General features: G+C 40.9%; 1 protein-coding gene across 1 annotated transcript; it reads left to right on the forward strand.

Moving 5' to 3' along the window:
* The first annotated feature begins 860 nt into the window (after window positions 1–860).
* LOC133005692 (LHFPL tetraspan subfamily member 4 protein-like) lies at window positions 861–22,225 on the forward strand. The gene is made up of 4 exons (XM_061075450.1): window positions 861–1,269; window positions 18,522–18,758; window positions 20,912–20,928; window positions 22,172–22,225. The coding sequence occupies exons 1-4, from the start codon at window positions 861–863 to the stop codon at window positions 22,223–22,225; spliced, it is 717 nt and encodes a 238-aa protein (XP_060931433.1).

Raw genomic sequence — 22,225 nt, forward strand, 5'->3', positions numbered from 1 at the left:
TTCCGGGGGGCGCGCAGAGGAGGACGGAGAGGGAGGAGAGAGAGGGAGAGGAGACATACTGGATAAAGGCTGCGAGAAGAACCGTGATGATAATGGAGTCGAGGCGGTGGAGGATGTCGGATTTACGAGAAAGGACTGTTGAAATTTGACGGAGGGCTCGTGTTTGTCACATTTCCTCGTTTTTCTTTTTCTTTCTTTTTTTCTTTTGAGGTTTCGTTGCGTGGGGTTTGTGGATGCTGCGTGGACACTAAGGGCGCAGAGAGGAAGGGGAGCACCCCCACGGATCCCTCGGAAGGTAGAGACGGGCTCCACCGCTGGCTTCAGGCAACACAACGCGTCTGATGTGACGGAAGGTAATAAAGGACATCCTGCAGAAAAAAAAGCCGATGGATGAGGATGAAAAACGGCTTTAGCCCCCCGCCCACCGACGACTGTGAAATAAAGAAAATCCTATTTTGATGGATTTGTATTTTTAATCATTTATGGTATAGCCCCGAGGAGCCTTAGACAGCAATGTTGAATCACTGGTCTTGGTAAATTATTAATTACTGGTGTAGGTAGACCATGGTTTTGTATTGCTTCAATGTAGCACCCCCTCACCCCCCCAGTAATTTTATTTTTTACAATGTTTAGTCTTGTGAGATCATATGCATATTTTTATCCTATGGTTATGTAGGCCCATTTAACAGTCACATTAGAAACAGCCAAAGCAGGGGAATATTGGCGCAGGAGATTTCACAAAGAGAAGAAAGACAGAGTGAGCAGTTTGTTTTTTTGTTTTTTTTATTTACATTTTTTTCTAAAATAGTCTAAAGAGGACGTGGTGGAAAGAGATAAAAAAACAAAAAAAAACACCAAACATGTTGCCTTCCCAAGAAGCCTCCAAGATCTACCATGACAATTACATGCGCAACTCCAGCGCCATCGGGGTGCTTTGGGCCATCTTCACCATCTGCTTCGCCATAGTCAACGTGGTGGTGTTCATGCAGCCCTACTGGATCGGCGACAGCGTCAACACGCCGCAGGCCGGCTACTTCGGCCTCTTCCACTACTGCGTGGGCACCGGGCCGTCGCCCAGCCGGGATCTCACCTGCGTGGGCAGCTTCTCCGACTTCAGCTCCATCCCGTCCGGAGCCTTCAAGGTGGCCTCGGTGTTCGTGCTGCTGTCCATGGTGCTGATCCTCAGCTGCATCGGCTGCATGGCGCTCTTCTTCTTCTGCAACACCTCCACCGTTTACAAGACCTGCGCCTGGATGCAGCTGCTGTGTGGTAGGTACACATCTCACCATACCGTCATCTAGTGTCTTTTCACTCACATAGATCCAACAAAAGGGGCCTGGTAAGGGGGTGAAACCCTGCACACGAAGATCTACAAACACCGCTCGAATAACCAAAGTGAATTGAGTCATGGAGCCATGTGGTTTATTTTGAAAAATAAATTTAAATAAATTTAAAAATTCCAATTTATGCAGTCGTGGTGTGATTAGTCATAATACAGGTCCACCTTTACATTCAACTGCATTGCCTTGTTTAGATTGATAGATGTATTTATAGATAAATATACTTTATTGATCCCAATGGGCAAACTATACCAAATATAAACAGAATGCTAAGACCTTAAAACTATAGGTACAATATATATTTGAATGCATGAAAAACCCTGACAAAAGGTGTAATACTGTCCATGCATATCAGCAAATTCCCAAGCGCTTAGATGAATACAACTATAACTCTGTGTGTGTGTTAGTGTGCGTTAGTCCACTAAAATGAATATGATGGAGTGTAACGGTTGTGTATAGGCTCAGTCTTGTTACAGTTAATTAGGAGTGTTGTGCAGATACTCTCCACTCCTGCAGCAGCAGCAGCAGCAGCAGCACAGAGACCGGAGGAACTCATTTCAGCTGTTATTCACGGTGCTGAAACGCATGCAAGTTGTTCGGATGAATTGCAAATGTCATTCATTCATCCATTTCACGTCATGTACAGCCATGCAATGTAATGCGGTATGCATGGCATGATGGATGCATGGTGCCCCTGTGATTTCGGTTAACACCGCGCCTCCATGCAACTCTGAGGGATGATATCAGATTGATGGATTAGTGTGATTTTCAGGAAGGTGATGTTTCGTCTTGTGATCTTGTGGACAGATTATTTACACTTTGCAAAAGTGTTTGAGTGTTTAAACTGTGTCCTCCCAGCACATGCTGGAGAATTATAGCTACACAGGGTTAGGGTTAGGGAAAAGCATTTACAAACGGGGGATACTTAGGTTTGTGAATTTGCCAAAGATTAGACCCCTTTGCAGATGTTGTACTAAGAAATCCAAGTAGTTTAAAGCACCAAGCATGTTTTTATACAGAGGGTTTGTGACTTATATAGCACTAAGAAGGAAACGTGTAACAAAAAGCAAGATTTATTTGATTTCTTATAATCAATCTTCAAATAGGTTATCTGCAGTAAAGTGAAACTCTCTTATCACTCTCCATTGAGCTGCACTTAGTATTTTTTTTCTCTCAACTGTTTTTGTGGTTGGCTTAGAGGTCCTGAGCAAACAGTAAATTATAGAAGCTGGAATCAGATTAAATATCGTTTTCCAATCATTCAATCAGATTATTGTCTGTCATCAATACGTCGATCAACAGACTATCACTTCAGCTCTCCTTCTCGTCTTTTGAAGTTTTATTGTACTTTTAGAACATTGATGCTGGTTATGAATTTCATAAATTTCTTTTGGTATTGTCTTTTCTGTTGGTTTTCAGTGCCATCACATTGCAGATAAATGCAATGTCCTTATGAGAATGAGGCTAAAATGCATTTTTAATCTGTGGGGATTCGATGCCACAAAGCCACGCCATGTAAAAATGACCACATCAGCAAGATTTCACCTTTGAGTGTTTCCCAGAAGTGGCGAGGCATCAGGATCTCTCTTGTGCGAGTCTCCTGTGTATATCCGGCTCCTTTATAAAGCTGATCAATGTGATAAATAGGCCAGGCAGAAACAGCGTGGGAGTAGGTTTTCTGTACAGAAACAGTCAGCATGCTGAATGTGGGGAAGGGGGAAAGAAAGAGAGAGACAGAAAGTGGAGAAGAGAGATCAGCACTTTTTTTCCTTCCGTATTGTTATTTTCCTCATCCTCATCTGCCCACTCTGTCCTCTGTTCTGCAGTGTGTGTGGAAATGGGTTGTTGTTCCACAATCAGCACGAATCGCACTGAACAGCAGAGGTACAGGTTTTTACAACCTTTAGCTTCATCTTCCCGTGTCTACAAACTATAAATCAAGTAAAATATTAGTTTGAAAAAAGAAAATCTAAAAGTTAGGATATCAGCATGTAAGAATTCTCACTTTGGCCATAAATATACCTTCTTTTAACTGTATGTGCAGATGCATCATGGCTGCCTCCAGTATCCTGCATCCGCTTGGTGTGTAGGTTGTGTACTCAGAAAACAGTGCGACGCATATACGATGTGTGTGCAAGAAGCAATACCAACATGAAGGCTAGGGGCAGTAGTGAGTCATCGACAGGGTCAGTGGGCACTTCATCCTTGACAGAAATGGCGTAGCTGCAGTGACAGAACGAGAGAAGTATACGACTTATCGGATTTAGGAGTCTTATATACCATATACGAACGTCAATTTTTCTGTCATGATCTTAACATTGGCCAAATGTTGATCCCCTAAAATGTCCCTGTCTTTGTTGATGCTTGCAAAATGTATGTTTTCAGGCAGGTTAGTATGGACAGGGATTGATTCAAAGCGGGGACAGAAATCAGTTTGAAAACACTGCTTTCAAATGAAAAAGTATTAGTATGGATGTGTCTTCCTCACATGGGTACAAAGTAAAACCATCCACTGTCACTGTCTCAAAAGTGCAGCATTGCCGTTTTCACTGATGAATTTGAGGATAATAAATATGATCCTGTGAAGGAAGAAGCTCAGGTGATGAGGAGTGATCCATAAAATCCCTGGATGTGATCACGCTGTGACTCACATCAGGCCCCTCTCAGCTCTCATTACGCTCACATTTCCACCACCTGTCACCATCAGACTGAAAAGGTCGGCGGTCGATATCCTTGTGACAGGAGAGCAAAAGCCTGTGTGACAGATATGTTATCAATGGTTGATATGCAATTTATTTTATTTACTTTAATTAAATCATAAGCAGGAGATCCCAATTTGATTTCCATGTTTTTGTACATGTTTCAATCGGTTTCTGTAGAGAAAGATTTCTGTCTTATTGCCAGAGGGTCCACCTGCAGTACATTTATCTCATTCTCAATGTTACAGTAAAGCAACAGGTCATCTAGTAGAGTTGGATATTTACTTTTTTACTTTTTACTTTTATTATCTGTGTTCTCTCTGGTTTGTGGGTGCAGAGTATGTGAAACTTGTTACTGTCCTTCCAGTGTGTGATGTTTGATAGGGGTAGTTGTCTAATAGGCTTGGCAGACAACCTAATGGTGTTTGCCACCTTGAAGACGATGGTTTAATCATCCACTCTGCCCTGCTGGGTGTAACAGCAGGTCTTCTGGCACAGCACAGCTATGATAAACACAGTGACGGCCAAGTTGAACCGGTTGAGGCCCAGATTTGGGCCAAATGGACAAAAAGTGTCAATTAGAGAAGTCTGGTACCTGATCATGAACGTTGGCTGGTGTGTGCTACAGGAAGAAACATATAAAACACAAATGTGCACCCCCTGTACTTTTATCTATAGCGAAGCTTGAACGTCCACACAGGATAGACATTTTCCAGGCGTGGCTTCATGTCACTGTCACTAAATGGAGAGAAACGGCAATGGTTGCACCAAAAAGAATAACTGCTGTCAATGAACGTTACTTATTGGTATAGCAAAGGTTGAATTAAAAAATGAGAGGGAAAAACTAGGCCCGAGAGGCTGAAGCAGTGGGATGCAGGGATCCACTGTGTCCCTCTGGCAGACCAGAGGGACACAGTGGGTTTTGGCATCCAACAACTGAACATGGACCAAAATTGGTCTCCTTGTAATAATTCCCTCATAATTCCCGACAATAAACCCTTCCTGTATTTACCAACAAGACAAAAGTATAGTTTTACATGGATACAGATTTAACTTTGATTGCAAAGCTACTGGAACAGCTACAAAAGAAACCAAACCACCAGCAGAAATGTCTCTAGTGTTTACATGCTGCACAGCTCCTGCGCTGCACTGTTTGAAATCCAAGAGGAATTGATTGTAAAACCCTGCAGCGCTATAGCTGGGGCCGGCATGGTGAGGGAGGATTACAGTGGTTGGGGATCCAGCTATCTTTGGGCTTTACTCAGTATCACAAAGCTGGCTGGATTTTAATTGGGTCGGATCACCATGGTAGGTCAGGTTAAAAGATGTTTCCACCTTTTTTTTCCAACCCGATTTTAGTGTTTAATCAGGTGAAAACTTAGAATCATCAGATTTTCTTCAATTTAAAATTAGCCCTGTGTATCTAAGCTGTGAGAAATTCTGCTTCTAAAATGTCCACCCCGTTGCCCGACCATGTTTCTACAGTAGACAAAGTCAGACAAACCAAACACTGGTTCCATAAAGGGTTGATTATGTTACCTGCAGGCCACCGTAGGTTCTCCCACACACTTGTAAAGGGAGGTCGGTTCAGTTGGTTGGAATCTGCAGCTGCTAGTGTTTCTAAATCCTACAACTGTACCTTCAAAACAATACTATACTATGAAAGCTGAAGCAATAGAAATAAAAAATCAATAGCATTCATTTGATTCATTTGAAAAATTCAGTGGGATTAAAATGGAACATTGCATCGTGACTAGGCGAACATACCAACTTATTCTTTGAGGTTTATGAACAGTGGATGATCACTGGAAATAAAGGGTCCACTAATTGGTCCACATTCTTTGCACATGGAGTATAAAGTATGAAAACAACAATAGAGAGACCGGCAAAGTGCACTGTATAATATAGCAGAAACTATTACTATTCAATGCACATCTTTTCTTTGCACATTTTTTCTTGTCTCACCAACTATAAATGCACGTGTTTGGTGAGTGTAATATGAGTTGTTGATGTATTTCAACATTTTACTCAATCTAGACTGATGTTTAAAATACCAATCAATTATTATAACACATTAGAGTATAGGTAATAATTCCCCCAATTATTAAATACAGCAGCCTTTATTTTAATCTTTGGATATTTCCCCTTTGTCATTACTTCTTATATATTACTCACATTTTGCTGTCTCAGTCTTCTTGTGGCTTACATTAAATCTAAATTTAAGTAGAGGATCAGATAACATCTTATATTGTAAACTATCTGACCCTGATCATAGTCAGCTGTTCAGGAACTCCAGATGGACAATGTTCAACTTGCTTCCTGATACAGGCCCCATGATCCACTCAATGTGGACAAAGCAGCAACAGTTTATCGATTGTGCGTTAATGAATAAATGCTAATTATTCTGAAAACTTACAGAGAGTTCTGCGGTCAGCAGGGTGAGGCAAAAACTGTAAAAAGCATCTACTAGTCAGGTTAGGACCATTAGTGCAGGAACAGTCACATGGAAATAGGTGACTTTCCTTCTTTTCTCCCCCAGTTACATCCAACCTTAGTGAGAAAGTGAATAATGGAGTCACTTTATACTAAGAATCGAGACTAAGAAGCACAGAACAAAAGGGGTGTGGGGGTGTGTGCTGACCTTTGTGCTTTTGCCCAAAGCACGAAGGTCAGCACAAATGGTGCTGATGGAGGTTTTATGAGCTAAGAATAGTTAAGCACAAAGAGCTCTGAGGGACTTCAGTTTTTTTTTTTACCATCCAACAGTTACCAGTCTCCCTTTTCTCTTCCCCTACCTTCCTCTACCGCTCGTCTTCTATCTCCTTCCTGTAGTTTTTGTTTCATTCCAACTCTTTTGCAGATATGAGGTACCGCAGGAAAGCTCAGTATCCAACCAGCCATTTCATCCTGATGACTCCCTCTCTCCCTCCTCTCCTCCATCGGCTCATGTCTCCATCCCTTCTTCACGACTGACCCTGTCTGTTGCAATATTAAACAGAACTAAGCAGGACATGGGCTGTGGCACAGGGGAAGAGCTGCCCCGGGAGTAACGACCTGTCAGTGGCTGTTCGGTTTTAATGTGAGAGTATGTGTTCGTAAAAGCAAAGCATGTATGTCACTACATCTTGCTGAAGTCTTTACAGTCACAAAGTGTCCTTCGCTAAGTTGACGGGCTCCTTTCACATGAGCCCCTTCTGGAAGAAAACAACCTGTATCAGCCTCAGCTACCAGTGTATAATGCAACGTGGATAATTGATGACAAGTGTTGCTGACCCTGTTGTCTTTGCTGACAACAACCAAATGCTTCCTGTGTACAGAGGCACAAACATGACCAGTGTACGTGAGTGATAACATGATGTGCGTTTTCAGGCTTGTTAGAAATGGATGGGGATCAAAACTAAGTGAAAATGCTTGATTGTAAAGAGATCGTTTTAGTTTGAAAAAGCATTCTTCAAGCAAAAACTAAGTAGTATGGATGTAGCCTACTATGGTTAAGGTTTTTAAGTGCATAATCGGGTGCTTGCAATACTCTGTGTGTACACAAAATGTAATCTGCTTTCAATGAAGTGTTTTGATTGATTGATTTCAACCAGCGAGTTCTGTCCTTTGCTGAAAACGCGACAATTTGATTTGACAATCATGATTACTTCACAGTTACAGATTTCAGTTTTCATATTGGATAACAAGTCAGTGTATTAATAATTCTTGCCTTCTAGACAACTTATGAAAGGCAACTATGGCAACAACTAAGGTTAGGGAAATATTGAGGTGATGAATTGTGAATGATAAATGAACCACAAACAATAATTGCAGGTCCATGACAGAACACTTGTCTTGCATGCAACCTGCTACCTTACCATCCCCCACCCCAACCTCCACACTTTGTGGACCTTGCTACACAAAGGAATCAAGTTATTGCCACCCAATGTCTGCATTGAAATAAGCTGTCAGGTATAGTTTGACTAAGGGACACTGCGGAAGTGTTTGCTGGTTTTGTCTATACCTTTTTTGCATTAAATGACCAATGTGGCCAGCCCATTCTTTTAATCTGTCTTTTGTAGCCGTCTTCCTCTTTTGTTTCAATGCACACTTTCAAAGTGTTGTTTTCCCTGTTGTCCATTTTGTACATAGCCTACAAATGTCATAATGCAGCGGCGTTAAGCAAAAGAGGAACAGAGGGAGTGTGTAGCAGTGTGTTTTTGTGGGTGTGAGGGAGGGAGAGACAGAATGGGAGTGAGTGAAAGAAAGTAAATGAATGAACTTGTGTGTTTCATGCTGATGATATACTCCTGCTTTCATGTATGCGTGTGTTTGTGTGTTTATGTGTGTGTGTGTGTGTGTGTGTGTGTGTATCTGCATGTGTGTCTGAAACACACATCTGTTCACGTGAGCATGTAAGACAGCGGGTAAATGTGTGTATGATGGTGTGAGAGCTGCATTATTAATGAGAGCGTTTTCTCTCTTCTTTAGAGCCTGTGAGTGTCTGTTTGTGTGTGTGGTTTTTCCTTTGCTTCACTAGTGAATTTGTAAAGATCACGCGCATGTGTTGGTGCATGTGTGTAGCCTCGTTTGTATGGCGTTGCCAGAGTACAAACTGTATGTAGATAAACGCGCCCACGTGCATGTTTCCAGCAGAAGCTAAATAGATGCTGCAATTTTCAATCTAAATATAGAAATACAGAGAGAGAGAGAGAGAGAGAGAGACTCTCTCTCTCTCTCTCTCTCTCTTCGTCTCCCTCTCTCTCCCTCTCTCTCCCTCCCTCTCGCTCTCTGAGATTTCTGCCCAGCTTTCCCTAACGTACATGTTTTAATTATTAGGCGCTTAATAAATAATTCCAAAGTCACCAGGGTGTTTCTAAAAATATCCGGGCAGCTGAATAATGGATTCCTTTGACCCTCAACATTGTCACTATGTGTCTGTTTGTGTGTCTGTATATGTGTGTGTGTGTATTAGTGAGAGAGAGAGAGAGAGAGAGAGAGAGAGAGAGAGAGAGAGAGAGAGAGAGAGAGAGAGACCCTGAAGCAAACATTTCTCTACCATACATCATCCATGCTTCTCATTTATGTGTGTAATATGATTTACATATACCTTACACCTCCATTTCAAAAGCATATACTGTTCACTCTCCATCAGACTCTACGTTAGGCTACAGCTATCTGCTTGAAACCACTGTTTGGGGTTCGTATCAGTTTTACACACTAATACACCTAAAAACATGTGACTAATGTGTATGGGATACGCATACTAGCATAAACGGGAAGGAAGGTGCATCTCACTGGACACAGGCATTGTTGCAGATTGTTTGAATAATAACTTGATTTTGGTTGCAAAGGTGCATTGTCGTTAGGTAAAGTTTTTGTGTTCTTGTCAAATATATTCTTGCGATTTTGAGTCTGTCTGGCACACAAGGCAGCATTACATTTTCTGTTCAGAAGTGAAGTGAGTGTTCAGGTGAGGGCTGGTGCAGCATGCAGGAGGCAGGAGGCAGGAAGTAGGTACAGGTAAGCCTCTGCTGGGCTTCATAAGAAAATGGAAGCCGCACTAAAGCCAGTGTTTGGTTTGTCCATTCTCAGCTACTGTAGAAACATGGTGATGCAACACAACATACACTGTGGAAGAATGTGGATTTGGAAATATAGAGCCATTTCTATGTTAATGGAAACAAAGTCTTAGTTTCAGGGAATTATACACTAATAAAAATTATAAATATTACATTACATTTCTGTTAATAGAGCCCCTGAGATCCCACACACTGGACTTTTCATGCAGTCAATACTGCATCATATGTTTATCAATACGGTCAGAGGGTTTCTGAAGTGTACTACATTACATTCAGAGGCAATAATTGGAAGGTTGGGCTTTATATCCCCTCAAAATAATTTTGGCTAAGCTATAATATTTAGCATTTAGCATTTATTTTGTAAAATTTCTAAATCTATCAATACAGTAACAATCTTACTATGAGTATAATGCTCAGTTTTGATTGCTAAAATGTAAATAATAAATAATATAATTCAAAAAAAATAACAGAAAATGTCCAGTTGGTTGTTGGAGTGAAAGAGAGTAAAGACAGAATGAACGAGGGAAGAGGAGAGGGAAGGCTCCATGCCAAGTGGCCCAGTGAACTCTGACGGCAGCAACATCTTGTAAAGTGCCCCCTCAGCAATTCACACACTCACGAACGCACGCACACAACTTGATCCCATCTCCAATAAAAACCCTGTACATCAGCGAGGTGGACGTCCATTAGATAGATGGAGGACAGCGGGCCAAGGTCTAGACACAGGAGTGAAAGGAAGGGCAGACCTCAGACAGCTTCATTACATTACAGGCAGCGCACAGTGATTTCTTAATGCAGTCATGTTCACACCTTTCCACTCCGCTGCTCTGTGTCGGACTTCAAACCGCAGCGACTCGCCTCCACACACAGGTCGGTGGTTAAATCTGTATGATTAGTAAGCCTTATTGGTAGCTTCTCAACTTTCACACCGACTTGCTATTTAGAATACTTGACTTTCAAAAGGGTTGAGGTCATTTCTATAATCCTATAATTCTATAATAATAGAAGATCATGTGAGTCTCCACCGGAGTTTATACCACAACCGCAGACAGTAGGCATCAGGAGAACCGAGTGTAAAGCACTGCTGTTTAACTTGTGTTTCAATAAGCATCTGTATTCAACTTACAAATTAACAGTTGAATTATTAAACACCATTTTCATTCTGCTGCACAATTTACGACGCACTTTTAAACTTCTGGGCGTTGGCTTGTAGAAAGCCATGAAGGTTTGTTCACTCATTGTTTGATACACACTGGGAACAATGTGCAACAGCGATTTTTGTATTTTCTATGTATGACAGCGACATGAGAGCTTCTCAGTTTCTGGCAAGTTTGTGACGTCAATGGGAGAGTCAATTTTTTGAGTGGGCTTACCAGCATCCACCTAGCATATATCTGCTTATTTTGGTGTAGACGAGGTATAACATTCATGCTTCTCCCTGGCATGAGCTGCTGTATCTGGGGTCGGCTTTATAGCATCTAGTACACAGAGAATGTACATCCAAATTGTGTTAGGTGCTTGACAGAAACATGTAGGTAACGTTTCAGGCACAGGCCCTTCCTAATAGGCATAACCTTAACCCTGAAGGAGGAACTGTTCCTGAAACCTTACCTGAGAGGAAATTAAAAAGTTTGTGGGAGCATCAACTGGTGTGCGGACGTTTCTTGTCTTTGGACTTTGCGGCAGCGTGGTAGGGGAGAGAATATAAATGCCTGTTAATCCTGATTGGAGTAGGTCATTCAGATCCTTCTCCATCAGAGTTTTCTTTGTATTCATTGTGCCTGTGCTATTGAGCATCGACTGTACACCACCATGAAGTAACTTCGTCAGCACACATGACACTGTCGGGTGGCGTCATGCTCGCGTCCACAGACTCAAGGTTTTTAGGAGGAAGCCTCTGAAGCCTGGAGCTGCTCCCATCAAAAATACTTCACACACATGCCTCTATATATAGCTCTCTGATGGTATTTTCAGAGCTTTTATATAATCAGTTTGGGCTGTTTGTCTAGAATGAAAAAAAAGGATTCTGTGTGCCCATGTCGATAAGAAAGTCTCACAAAATTGTTATGCAATACGTTTATAAATATCTTGAGGGAGCTATAAATAAATCGGCTCACAGTAAATTTAACCAGTTGGATCACAAAAGTTTCTTGGCGAAGCATCAGCGAGTGTTTTCATTAGCATGGTGCACTTGGATGCCTTGTTTGTAACAGCTGACAGGGGGTGTGAACGCCTCAATGAAAATTAATGACAAGAAGGGATGAAGTGAGATGAGGTCAAAATGACAAAATGGAGTGGAGCAGCAGTTGCCACCCTGCTCTCTGTCTCCATCATCTCGTTTCTCCCTTTCGATCCTCAGCCCCCTTCGTGTCTCCTCTCTCCCGACCGTCCTCCCTCTCCATTGGAGCCCTCTGCTCGCCGCTTTGAAGTTCCCCCCTTACTAATTCAAAATGCAGTGTCGTGAGACAGTGGAGAGGAGGAAGCAAGAGGAAAACCCCCAACAACATCAAAGGTCTTTTCTTGGTTTTGGGGAGGAGGTTTTTTTATTTTGTCCACTGTGTTAAGATGAAGGAGAAGGGTAGATAGAGGAGAGATCGTTCATCCTGTCATGCCGTCCATAAAGAATGTTTCTCTAATAGGCTATATATACTGTTTAGAATTCATGTATTGATAATTCTCTCCAATTTTATAAATAGTTCCTTGAAGATGGACTTTTGGGGATCTACAAGTAGAAGGGTATTATGGGTTATCATCGGGCTCACAGTAGAAGAGGCATTCAGTACGTGTGAATTGATCTTCAATACAGAACCTTTAAGCTAAGTCAGTATTTCTGGTTAGTTCAGCCAGGATGTAATTTAACTTTTAAATAGTTTGCTGCTGAGCAATCAACCTCACAGCTTGTACGGCCTTATTTGGTACTGAACTGATCATCAGTTTATACATTTCCTTATTCGTTCTATGCACTGTGCAGTGCAGTGATGCTATTTACTCTCTATGAAGGTGCATTTTTACAGGGCCACTGTGACTTTAAGATCTCAGGACTCAGGTTCATAGGTAAAATATTCTCATATTTTGTAAAACTATAAAATACCAAAAACTATACCATAAAATGCGTTCTGATCATTGAATTTGGTATTCTATTTTTCCAAAGACACTACACACAGAAGAATATTGTGGGTAACGGGAGGGTTTGCATTGGAGTAAACTCACACACCTTCGATGGTGCAGGAATTCATTGAGTGGCACTATGAGGCAATCAAACTGACTGTCCAGGCTGGGTAATAAGACAATATTTATATTATAATAATATTTTTGCAATGTAACACAACTTTTACATATTCATGTAATGCTTTTGAATTGTGTAAGCACAGTGAGGAGTTATAATGCATTATTGAGACCCAGATTTGCAAAATATTTAGCTGTTTATCAAGTGAAGAGATAAAACCACAGACTTCACTCAGTAGCAAAACGCTTTATTTGAACTCAAAAGTAATAATAATATGACGGTTGTCATGATAAGTATCACTAATGGCTGATATGAACGTTTTTTATGCAATTTTTGGTTGTATCACCCTAGGTTGACTGGGGAAAATAGTTAATGTTCTGAAAGTGCATGATAGTGACAAAATGAGACATTGAAGGAAAACTAATACATCATCAGTTGTGTTTTCAGAGGATCTACCATTAGTTATCTTATTAATGATAACTTTACAGTCATTACAGTCATTGCTGAGATAACGCACCACCAGATGACCATTAGTGCGACTTGGCGACCAAACCAACGGAAATGAAACCTGCATTATCACTTTTCCTGGGTAGTAAAATAATAAATTGTAAAATTTGATGTCAAATCAAAACATGTTTCAATTCAGAAAATGTTACTTTAATTGTTCACAGCATCAACAAATAATGTGTTTTGGTAAAATCCTGAAAACTGGTGGTAGCTCCACTACATATACTGTACCATTAATGGAAATTCATTGATTAAAGTCCTGCCTGCTCTTTCCTATCAGGTTTCTTGGCTCTGTATACACATTTTCAAAAGGCCCAACCTCAATAACTCTGGATGGGTTTCATGCCAGATGGGGAAACGTTCATCCGAAATCCATAAAACACGTTACATGATGCTCATTACACAGTTAATGATTTTATCACCTCTCAGCTATGTTAATATCTTCTGTAAGGGTCATAAAAGAAGCTAATAACATGATGATTTCCCATGATGATTACTTCCATTGCTCCTTTATTCTCTCATTACTTACAGTATTATCGTCATTATATTCTTTCTCATTACATTCTCTCATTATACCTGCAATTATTTTGTCAGATGAGCGGTCACATTTTCGAACTGTGCACATCTCAGCTTGAAACAAGATTCCTCATATTTGCATGGTTTCCTGCTTTACACAGACAGGTGGTGACTAATCTCCTATCCTCCCTCATCTGTTGCCATGAGTTCACCACCCACCATTTTCTCATGATGGATAGCTCATATAGATGAAACACGCTGTCTTCAAAGGGAATCGCTAATGTGACAAGGTTCAACCATATGACTAATGGACTTCACTTTAATACACTCAGATGCATCACCTTCATTCCTCACGAGCACAACACTCTCTAGCAGCTCGGCACATTGTTGAAATGCATTCATGCTTTAAAGTCCAGCTAAAATTAAACTGCATGTTTATCTTTTGCTACTGCTCAGATTTCTGCTTTGTATTGTCCTGTTATATTTATAGAATAAAAAAGAAAAAAATAGATTTGTTCAGTAAGCCTATGCATGATGGGTAGTTTTGATTCTCGCCTTTGTCATACACCTTGCTCTTGTCCGTATGGGCTCTCCACCTCGAGTCATTACCAGTTATCAATCATGACATGTCATTAAGTAACTAATTAAAACCAAATTTACTGGAAACAATGAGAACCTGGACAAACAAGATTAGAAAGAGTGTGAACAACCTTAAATGACAGACACCATCTTTGAGAACAATTTATTTGATCTATGCTTTTTGGTTTGGTGCATCTCCCATCCACCAACATGGAGAAGGCAGGATTTATCACTTATACTGCAGCCAGCTGCCAGGTGTTAATGGGGTCACATCCCTCCACGTCTATGATGAAACTGACACACTTTAGCTTGCTGCACAACACAAAGTGAGGCAGAGCTCGGAACTATATTAGTGTTTTTAGCTAATATCAATTGTATTTTCCAAACATGAAAATGTCTTTACCTGCAGTGTTGTTACAAAAATGAGAGTTTATTTTACTTAAGAAGTTCTCATCTCCCACCCACTCAGCCTTCATATGTTAGCCAACTTTACCCCCAGCGATCGGAATGAAGAAGTGCAACCCAAACTAACATGAGTACTGTAAAAGGAACTTTGACTGGCTGACACATGTTTCCCCTCAGGGCTTACTGCAGCTGCATGTGCTGCATGATGAAACCGTCAAACCCCAAATTCCCCATACGTAGCCTAAAAAAGGCGTACGATGCAGAAAAAAGGCCCAGAACTGCGACACTTCAACTTTCTCGTAGGCTTACTATGTTCCTGCTGCTGGATTTAGGCTAACTCCCATTTCACCCCTTCTCCTTACCCCAACCCCTCGTTGTTAGTATTAATCTTCCCCTTGAAAAAGAGTTACAAGGGGTAGTGGTTGAAATCTTCCCCTACGAATTGGGACTGCTCTTAAAGAGCCCGAAATGTTATCAATAGCCGTCGATTTAAATAGATGCAACAAAAAGATTTGCCCGGTATGTGTGACAAACCTACAAAATAACATCTCTGGTAAGGCAGGAGAATCAAATTACCAGGTAAATGCTCAGGACATGTTTTCCTGCTTCTCCTCTGCACTGTGGCAACAGTTGAGTTCAGTAACCTGGCTGCTAAACGCTGGTTGAATCAAGTGCATCCTGTATCTTCAGAGAGCGGGGGAGGGACATGACATTATGGGAAATATTCAGGACAGTTACATCTGTGGTGACAATAGCACGCTGCTAACATGGATTTGCAGGCTACGGGTTATTTGGCTAATTATCACACTTACTAAACCACTTATAAACCTGTGTGCAAGTGTTGGACAGAATGTGATTTGTCCTCAGATTGTTAGTTTCATTACCCTGTGTGAGTCTGTTCATATTGTGTCTCTTTAATCACTTTAATGAACTTTAATCTCTGCTGAACATCTTTTTTTAAATCTCAGGACACCAACAGACAGGAGAGATATATCTACCAGTATTGTGTCCTAACCTATTGTTGACCTTTGAGACTTACAAAAGGATTCGGCTTCATGCGATCAGCTGCAGATCAGCAGAATTCACTGATACTATTATCCCTCTGTGTTACAGTGAACCTCCGTTGAGCGCTGCAGCTACTGTTTTTGAATGCTGCCAAAAGCATCCTTTCACTACACAAGTGGCACTTAAAATATTACCAATCGCACACAAATCGGGCTCTAGACATTGAATTTTTCTCAACATTTATTCCACTGAAGCATAATAATCACTGACTTAGCCAAATCTATCCGACTTTTCATCTGTATCACAAGTGATGGTGCCTGTGGAAAAGACATGTCTGGTCTGGAATGGAGATTCACTGTGATGCCTGCCATGTATGTCCCCCGTCTCCCAGTGGAGCCCAGTGCTTTACTTACAGCCCCTCAGGCACAGACTGACTGCTATTTAAACAGTGCTGGTGAGCTCAGGCACAATCGGCTCCCCAGTGATGCTCACTTTGATAAATGAGCAAAGGTGCAAAGTATGGATTACCGCTTTTGTTGGCGTGTCAAAATTGCAAGTATGCATTTCCCCACAGGGCTTTGTACTGTGTTCATGTTGCGTGCAATCCACCTTGGTTTGCAAGTGCAAGCAGGTTTGCGTGTGATCTATATGTTTTCAATTCCTCCCCCCTCTAAGTTGTCTCTAGATGACTAATGGCTGCAGTGTGTGCATGTTATTTAATCATTCTTTTTCACTATTAAACCCTCCACACATGCAGGCGTCCAGACTCAGCAGTTTAGACTATAACCACAATGATCATTAATAACAAAGTTTACAGAACCACATAAATGTGAGTTTTGAGCGCAGGCACTACGCTGTACATAGAAGGCAGTGACAGCTGAAATTCAAAGCTGGATTCCCAGAAACTATTTCTGACCTCTCTTGTTCTCCCTCAACAACTATTAAATTGGATCAGTCAATTATCTGGTGTGCTGCTGACATCACCTCAATGTCTGTTGGGTCAAATCTTTCAGTATCATTAACTTGCCAATACCCATTTGGCACGTCGAGTGAGAGTTTTAGAATAGCCAGTAGCAGTAGCTCGCCTGAAAATCACACAGATTGTGTTTCACTTCATGGAGGGTTGTTGCCCGAAGCTGTAAGTGACACAGAAGCTGTGGTAGTGGTTGCTAGGAGAAGTTGGCTTGAATTTTTAAGATATAATGAAACTAAATCAGCGTGCATATCTCCCATTAAACACAGGCAAAATATCCATTCTCTGTTTGAGCAGACAGTGTCACATCATCCCTATTAGGAAAATTATGATTTGTGAATATAACAAAAATGTAATTCATTGATTGATACAGTTGAAACAAATAATACTTTTATTACTAACTAAATAAAAATCCTCTGCACAAAATTGAAGCTGCTCCTACATGTAAGCGCGCTTATGTTTTTATTTTAACAGAAATCAACGCAATGTTAGAAAAAGTAAAAAAATAAATGTTCAGAAAAAAATTTGATCTTTTGCACCAAAATCGAATAAGTTCTTCCCCTGACCCGTACCAGCAGTTTGCAGTGTTAACTTGCATATGAGTGATGTCATTGTGATAACTATTTTCAAAAGTACAAAAGATGGAAAAGTCCAACTGCAGTGGCTCTTAGTAGGTTCATGATTAGCTTTATAATTATTTTCAGATTCTTTCATCTCATCATTGTGAATCCATATTGCTCTTACTTCTCATTGGTTTCTTACGTGTTTGATGTGATGACTGAGGACATTTTATCAAGACACTGAATCAAACTCACTAATGTCACTTTCTCAGTGGGGAAACTGACAAATGGTTGAGTTCAACCATTCAGAACAGAAACAAAGGAGGAGTCCTCTTGAGGAACAGAAGATCAGTGATCCTTAGATTCACAGCGTATTGATTCTTCCAGTTGCCGGTTGTTAGACTGAACATGCTGCCGCCCTCCCTCACTCCCTGACCACAACCAGTCCAAGAGCCACAGCTGCATGATAGAAGTTAGGTCTGCCTGTAAAGTCAGTAGATTTTTCAGCAGGCTTTTCACAGAAACAAATCATGAATGCAATTAGTCTAAAAGCTTCCCCATGACAAGCAGCATCTCATTTTTGACGGACACAAAAGCTCTCTTACTTTGCTTTCATGCCAGGGTTGTATTTTGTATGATACGAAGAAGAAACAAAATCGCTCTTGCATGTTGTTTCCAAGATGTAAAAATCAATAGGTCCACACAAGTAAAAAAGGAAAAGAAATTAGCACATTCACCCGTATGTCATGTTCCCATCACTGCGAACCGGAGCCTGGAGTGAAAGCTGATTAAATCCATTCCCACTGGAGACAAAAGGCTCCGGACTTCATGTGAGAATACAACAGGAGATTCTCTTAAAGATTTGCCACTGAAGAGTAGGTGCGTTGATTACTAACTCACCATGGATAGTTTGGGCCTCATTTCCTCTTCCCTGTTACCTCTGTCTCTTTCTCGCCTCAACTTCTCAACCTTTCTTTCTGTGGAATCTGTCACTTGGGTCCCCTTACTCCTCATTCATCAATGCACTTTCTCTCTTGTACTCTCTCCTCGTTCCCCTCTCATCTCGGTATTTATACCACACTTATTCCTTTCTCCAAATCCCACTTCACACCTTAATCCTGCTGCTCCACTCTTCTTTGTCCCCCTGCAGGAGTGTGCCTGGTGCTGGGTTGCATGATCTTCCCTGATGGCTGGGATGCCGAGGTGATCCGGGACATGTGCGGGGAGCAGACAGGGAAATATTCGTTGGGCGATTGCTCTGTACGGTGGGCCTATATGCTGGCCATCATGGGCATCCTGGACGCCCTCATCCTCTCCTTCCTGGCCTTCGTCCTGGGCAACAGGCAGACAGACTTCTATCTTGATGATCTGCAGACAGATAACAAAGGTAACTAAAGGGACAATGAAATGCTTAAAATTAAGTAATGTTTTAAAACTTAAGGTAGAGCACACAGAAACAGCCGCTCCCTCTGATGACTACAGATGGCAGACCTGCCCAGCTTAGTTACACTGCCATAGTTACATTCAGACATTGTTGTTCAAATGAGGGGTTTCATTCCTTGGTGGTTACTTTTTATATTTATTTTAAAGTCATATTGTGCAACTATCTTATCTTAAAATAGCAGCTCCAAGTCATTTTGATGGTTCACTGCTTGTAACAGGGAGAATGGTGACTTGTTCATTCCCACTCCTTAGGTATTTTAGAATATGGGATATTCCCCATCATGTCCTATATTTAAAAATACCAAAATTAGCAGATGTTCACAGTATTTTAAAACGTGGACAAACCTGCTAAAAAGGGAATTGACTCCTTTCCCATTGCCACAAGAGGAGTTTATCTTTCTGTTTTTTTTCCCCTGGTGGGTCATGTTTGACGTCACAAAATCACCATCAACTATGGTATCCCTTAACCTCGCTGTCCTGCCAAATTAGCACGTTGACCTGGGTGTCATATTTCCTTCACTGCCAATAAGGAGCCAATAAATAAACTGAAGAAATTCAGATCGTTCCATTCCAAACCCAGACAAAAGCCAGATGTTAGAAGTTGTTAGTGTTTTTTTTCATAACTGGAAATGGGGCTTATGTTACTTTGGTAAGATCTCCCACAAGAAGTGAGTCACTGACTGATGGTAAACCACTTCCACTGGCCAAGCAACACATCGGTCGGACAGTTTGAGGAACTGATGCAACACCAAGATCATAGTTGATCTGAAGCTGGATCCTAGCTTCATATAGGCTATTTACATTTTTGAAGACACTAAAAACAGATAGAGATAGGATAGAGAAGGAAGTTGTTCTTCCACTACTGCTTTAAAACATGAAGATGTCAACCAAACGCATTCCATTTGGTCAGACGTATACGTGTCCGAAGCCAAACTCCGGAAATCAAAAAAGTAAAGCTGCAATATTGCTCGCTTGTGTTTTTTTAAAGGATAAAGGATCAGACATCAAGGATAGACCAAATCTTGTTGAACAAAAACTGATTTTGCTATATGATACAACTATAAGCTGGTTCAATTTAATGTGGATAAATTGACATTATTATAAACCTGTATAAATGAAAATTAAAGGAAAGGAAAAAAGAGCACAGTGTGTAACACAGTTATGTGGTGCCTTTGAGTTGAGTTGGCCAGTCCTTCATCCTCCAGCTCTCCTTTTGTAGACCTTCGCTGCTGAGGCCATTAACAAGAACACAGTTGTCCTGGTTGAAAAATGACTTTGCTGCATCCTCACCTCAGTAACTCCAGCCAAATTGTTTTCAGCGCTGTATTGAAGAGTGGGAGAGTGTCCTCCAGAGGGTTTCTGACAGTTTGCATGATGTTGCATCAGCTCTGTTAGATCGCATTGTTTCAGCTGCATGAAAAGAGATGAAGAGGAGGAGAGGAAGGGCAGACAAAAGCGGTGGTGGGGCCACAGTAAAAGACACAATGCAAAACCATAAAAACTCTCCACATATAAAGATTATGTGTTTGATTCGCCTCCAAGAACTCGACGTACATCAGCACTAAAATAAAACAGCTAGGACCAAAGAGGCAGAAAACAGATGGAGACTTGTGGTACAAGATATAGTAGAGAGTGAGAGAGATATACAGACAGATAGATCAGTGGCTAGAGGAGTGAGAGGAGGAGGCCAAGAGATAAAGAGAGAAAATAGTGACATGAGATGTCTCAGTTTTCCGACGGTCTATCTCCGTGATCGTATCCATGGTAACTGGAGGTATTCCAGAGAGTGGGCGTGTCTCTCTGTTTCTTATCTGATTAACCTCACTGGCTGTCTCAGTGATTTTTACACATCCAATGCTTCATCAGGTGTGCGAAGCTTCTTTTTTTTACCCTGCTCAGTTTCCTCTTATACAAATTAATGTCTGGTTAGCTCTTTCTATTGACTGTTAGAATATAAGTGGAAACCCATGGACAGTCCACTAAAATTCTTAACTCATGCTTACATATGCATTTTGATGTTTTGCACAAATCTGCAATTTTTGTGGTTTTGGCTCACTATGTAAATGCCAACACTTTTGTTCTTTTTTGTCCCTGCAGATTTTGCTGTGTCAAGGGTAAGTTGACTTTTGCTTTGTGCCTGTGCATTTGCATTATTTTAGAGTAATACATAACATGCCACGTTAGCTTTGGAGCACTGTACAGTTGTCGAAAGGTCCAGTGATTTCAAATTTATTATCTGACAGTTGTGTGTTCTCTGCAGATTGTGACACAAACGTGAAACTAAACTAAAATGGCTTTTAGTAAAGCTCATAAATCCGCCTAGGATCAGACCTCACTAGATCACGTTATCTATTTGGATCTCCACCAAATTATACACACTCATAAACATCTGACAAAAAAAAGAAATTAAGTATCTGTTTCAGATCTGCAACAAAAGTAATGGATTCTTCCCTTATCCATACTGCATCCTTCCACCAGGTTTAGTGGTAATTTGTCCAATAGTTTTTGTGTAATGCGGCTAAAAGAGAAAACAAACACTGATGAAAAACCAAATATCCCTGGCGGAGGTAATAATCTGATAATTGACTTTATTTTAAATACTTCTAACTGATCATTTACCGCCACAATCAAGTCAAACTTTTAATTTGGCCACCTTTTTTAACTCACATTTTAGACATTCAGGGACCAAGGCTCCCCACAGACGACATCATGCATCTGCCCACGTTTTCATGTTCCTTTTGTCTCTTGAAGTATCCAGTGTCTATTCTCTTTTTTCTCCTGGTGTCTCTCAAACATATTTTCTAGTTTGTCCCCGGTGCAGCACAGTGAGCCTCTTTACAAGAACACAAAGAAGCAGTTTTAGTGTCCCAGTCTGAATTTCAATCATTTTACCTCATTGGACATGTGTGTTGTCCTCTGCGTTTTACCCCTTGAACAGAGCCAAGAGAACTGCCCTTTAACAGCTGAAAAAATGCCTACACCTTATTAGACATTTTAATTAATTTGACTGAAATGAAACAGGATAGATGTATGATCATTTCTTTCCTAGTCCCACTCCTGCATATTTTATAGAATATTTTATAGGGGGATTTTCACTGTTCTTATTTCTTGCTTTTTGACACATTTGAAAATGTGATATACACTAATAGTTGAGAATAAAGCCTGTGACAACCTTGGCCCATCTGTGAGGCACCCCAGGGTGCTGCGGTCCCACACCGCTGTACAGTATCTATTCATTATACTCTCCCATTTAGATTTCCCATTCGGTTCATTTTTCTTATGTAGGCTTTGTGTAAAAAGAAAGAAAACCCTGATGACATCACTATGACATCACTCTGGTTATTTATTCATTTCCAGATTGAGGTCCGGGACAGAAGAGAGCCTCGGTACGGAGTGCAGCGGCTTCACTGA

The sequence above is a fragment of the Limanda limanda genome, chromosome 7, assembly GCF_963576545.1.
Source record: "Limanda limanda chromosome 7, fLimLim1.1, whole genome shotgun sequence".
Lineage (NCBI taxonomy): Eukaryota > Metazoa > Chordata > Actinopteri > Pleuronectiformes > Pleuronectidae > Limanda > Limanda limanda.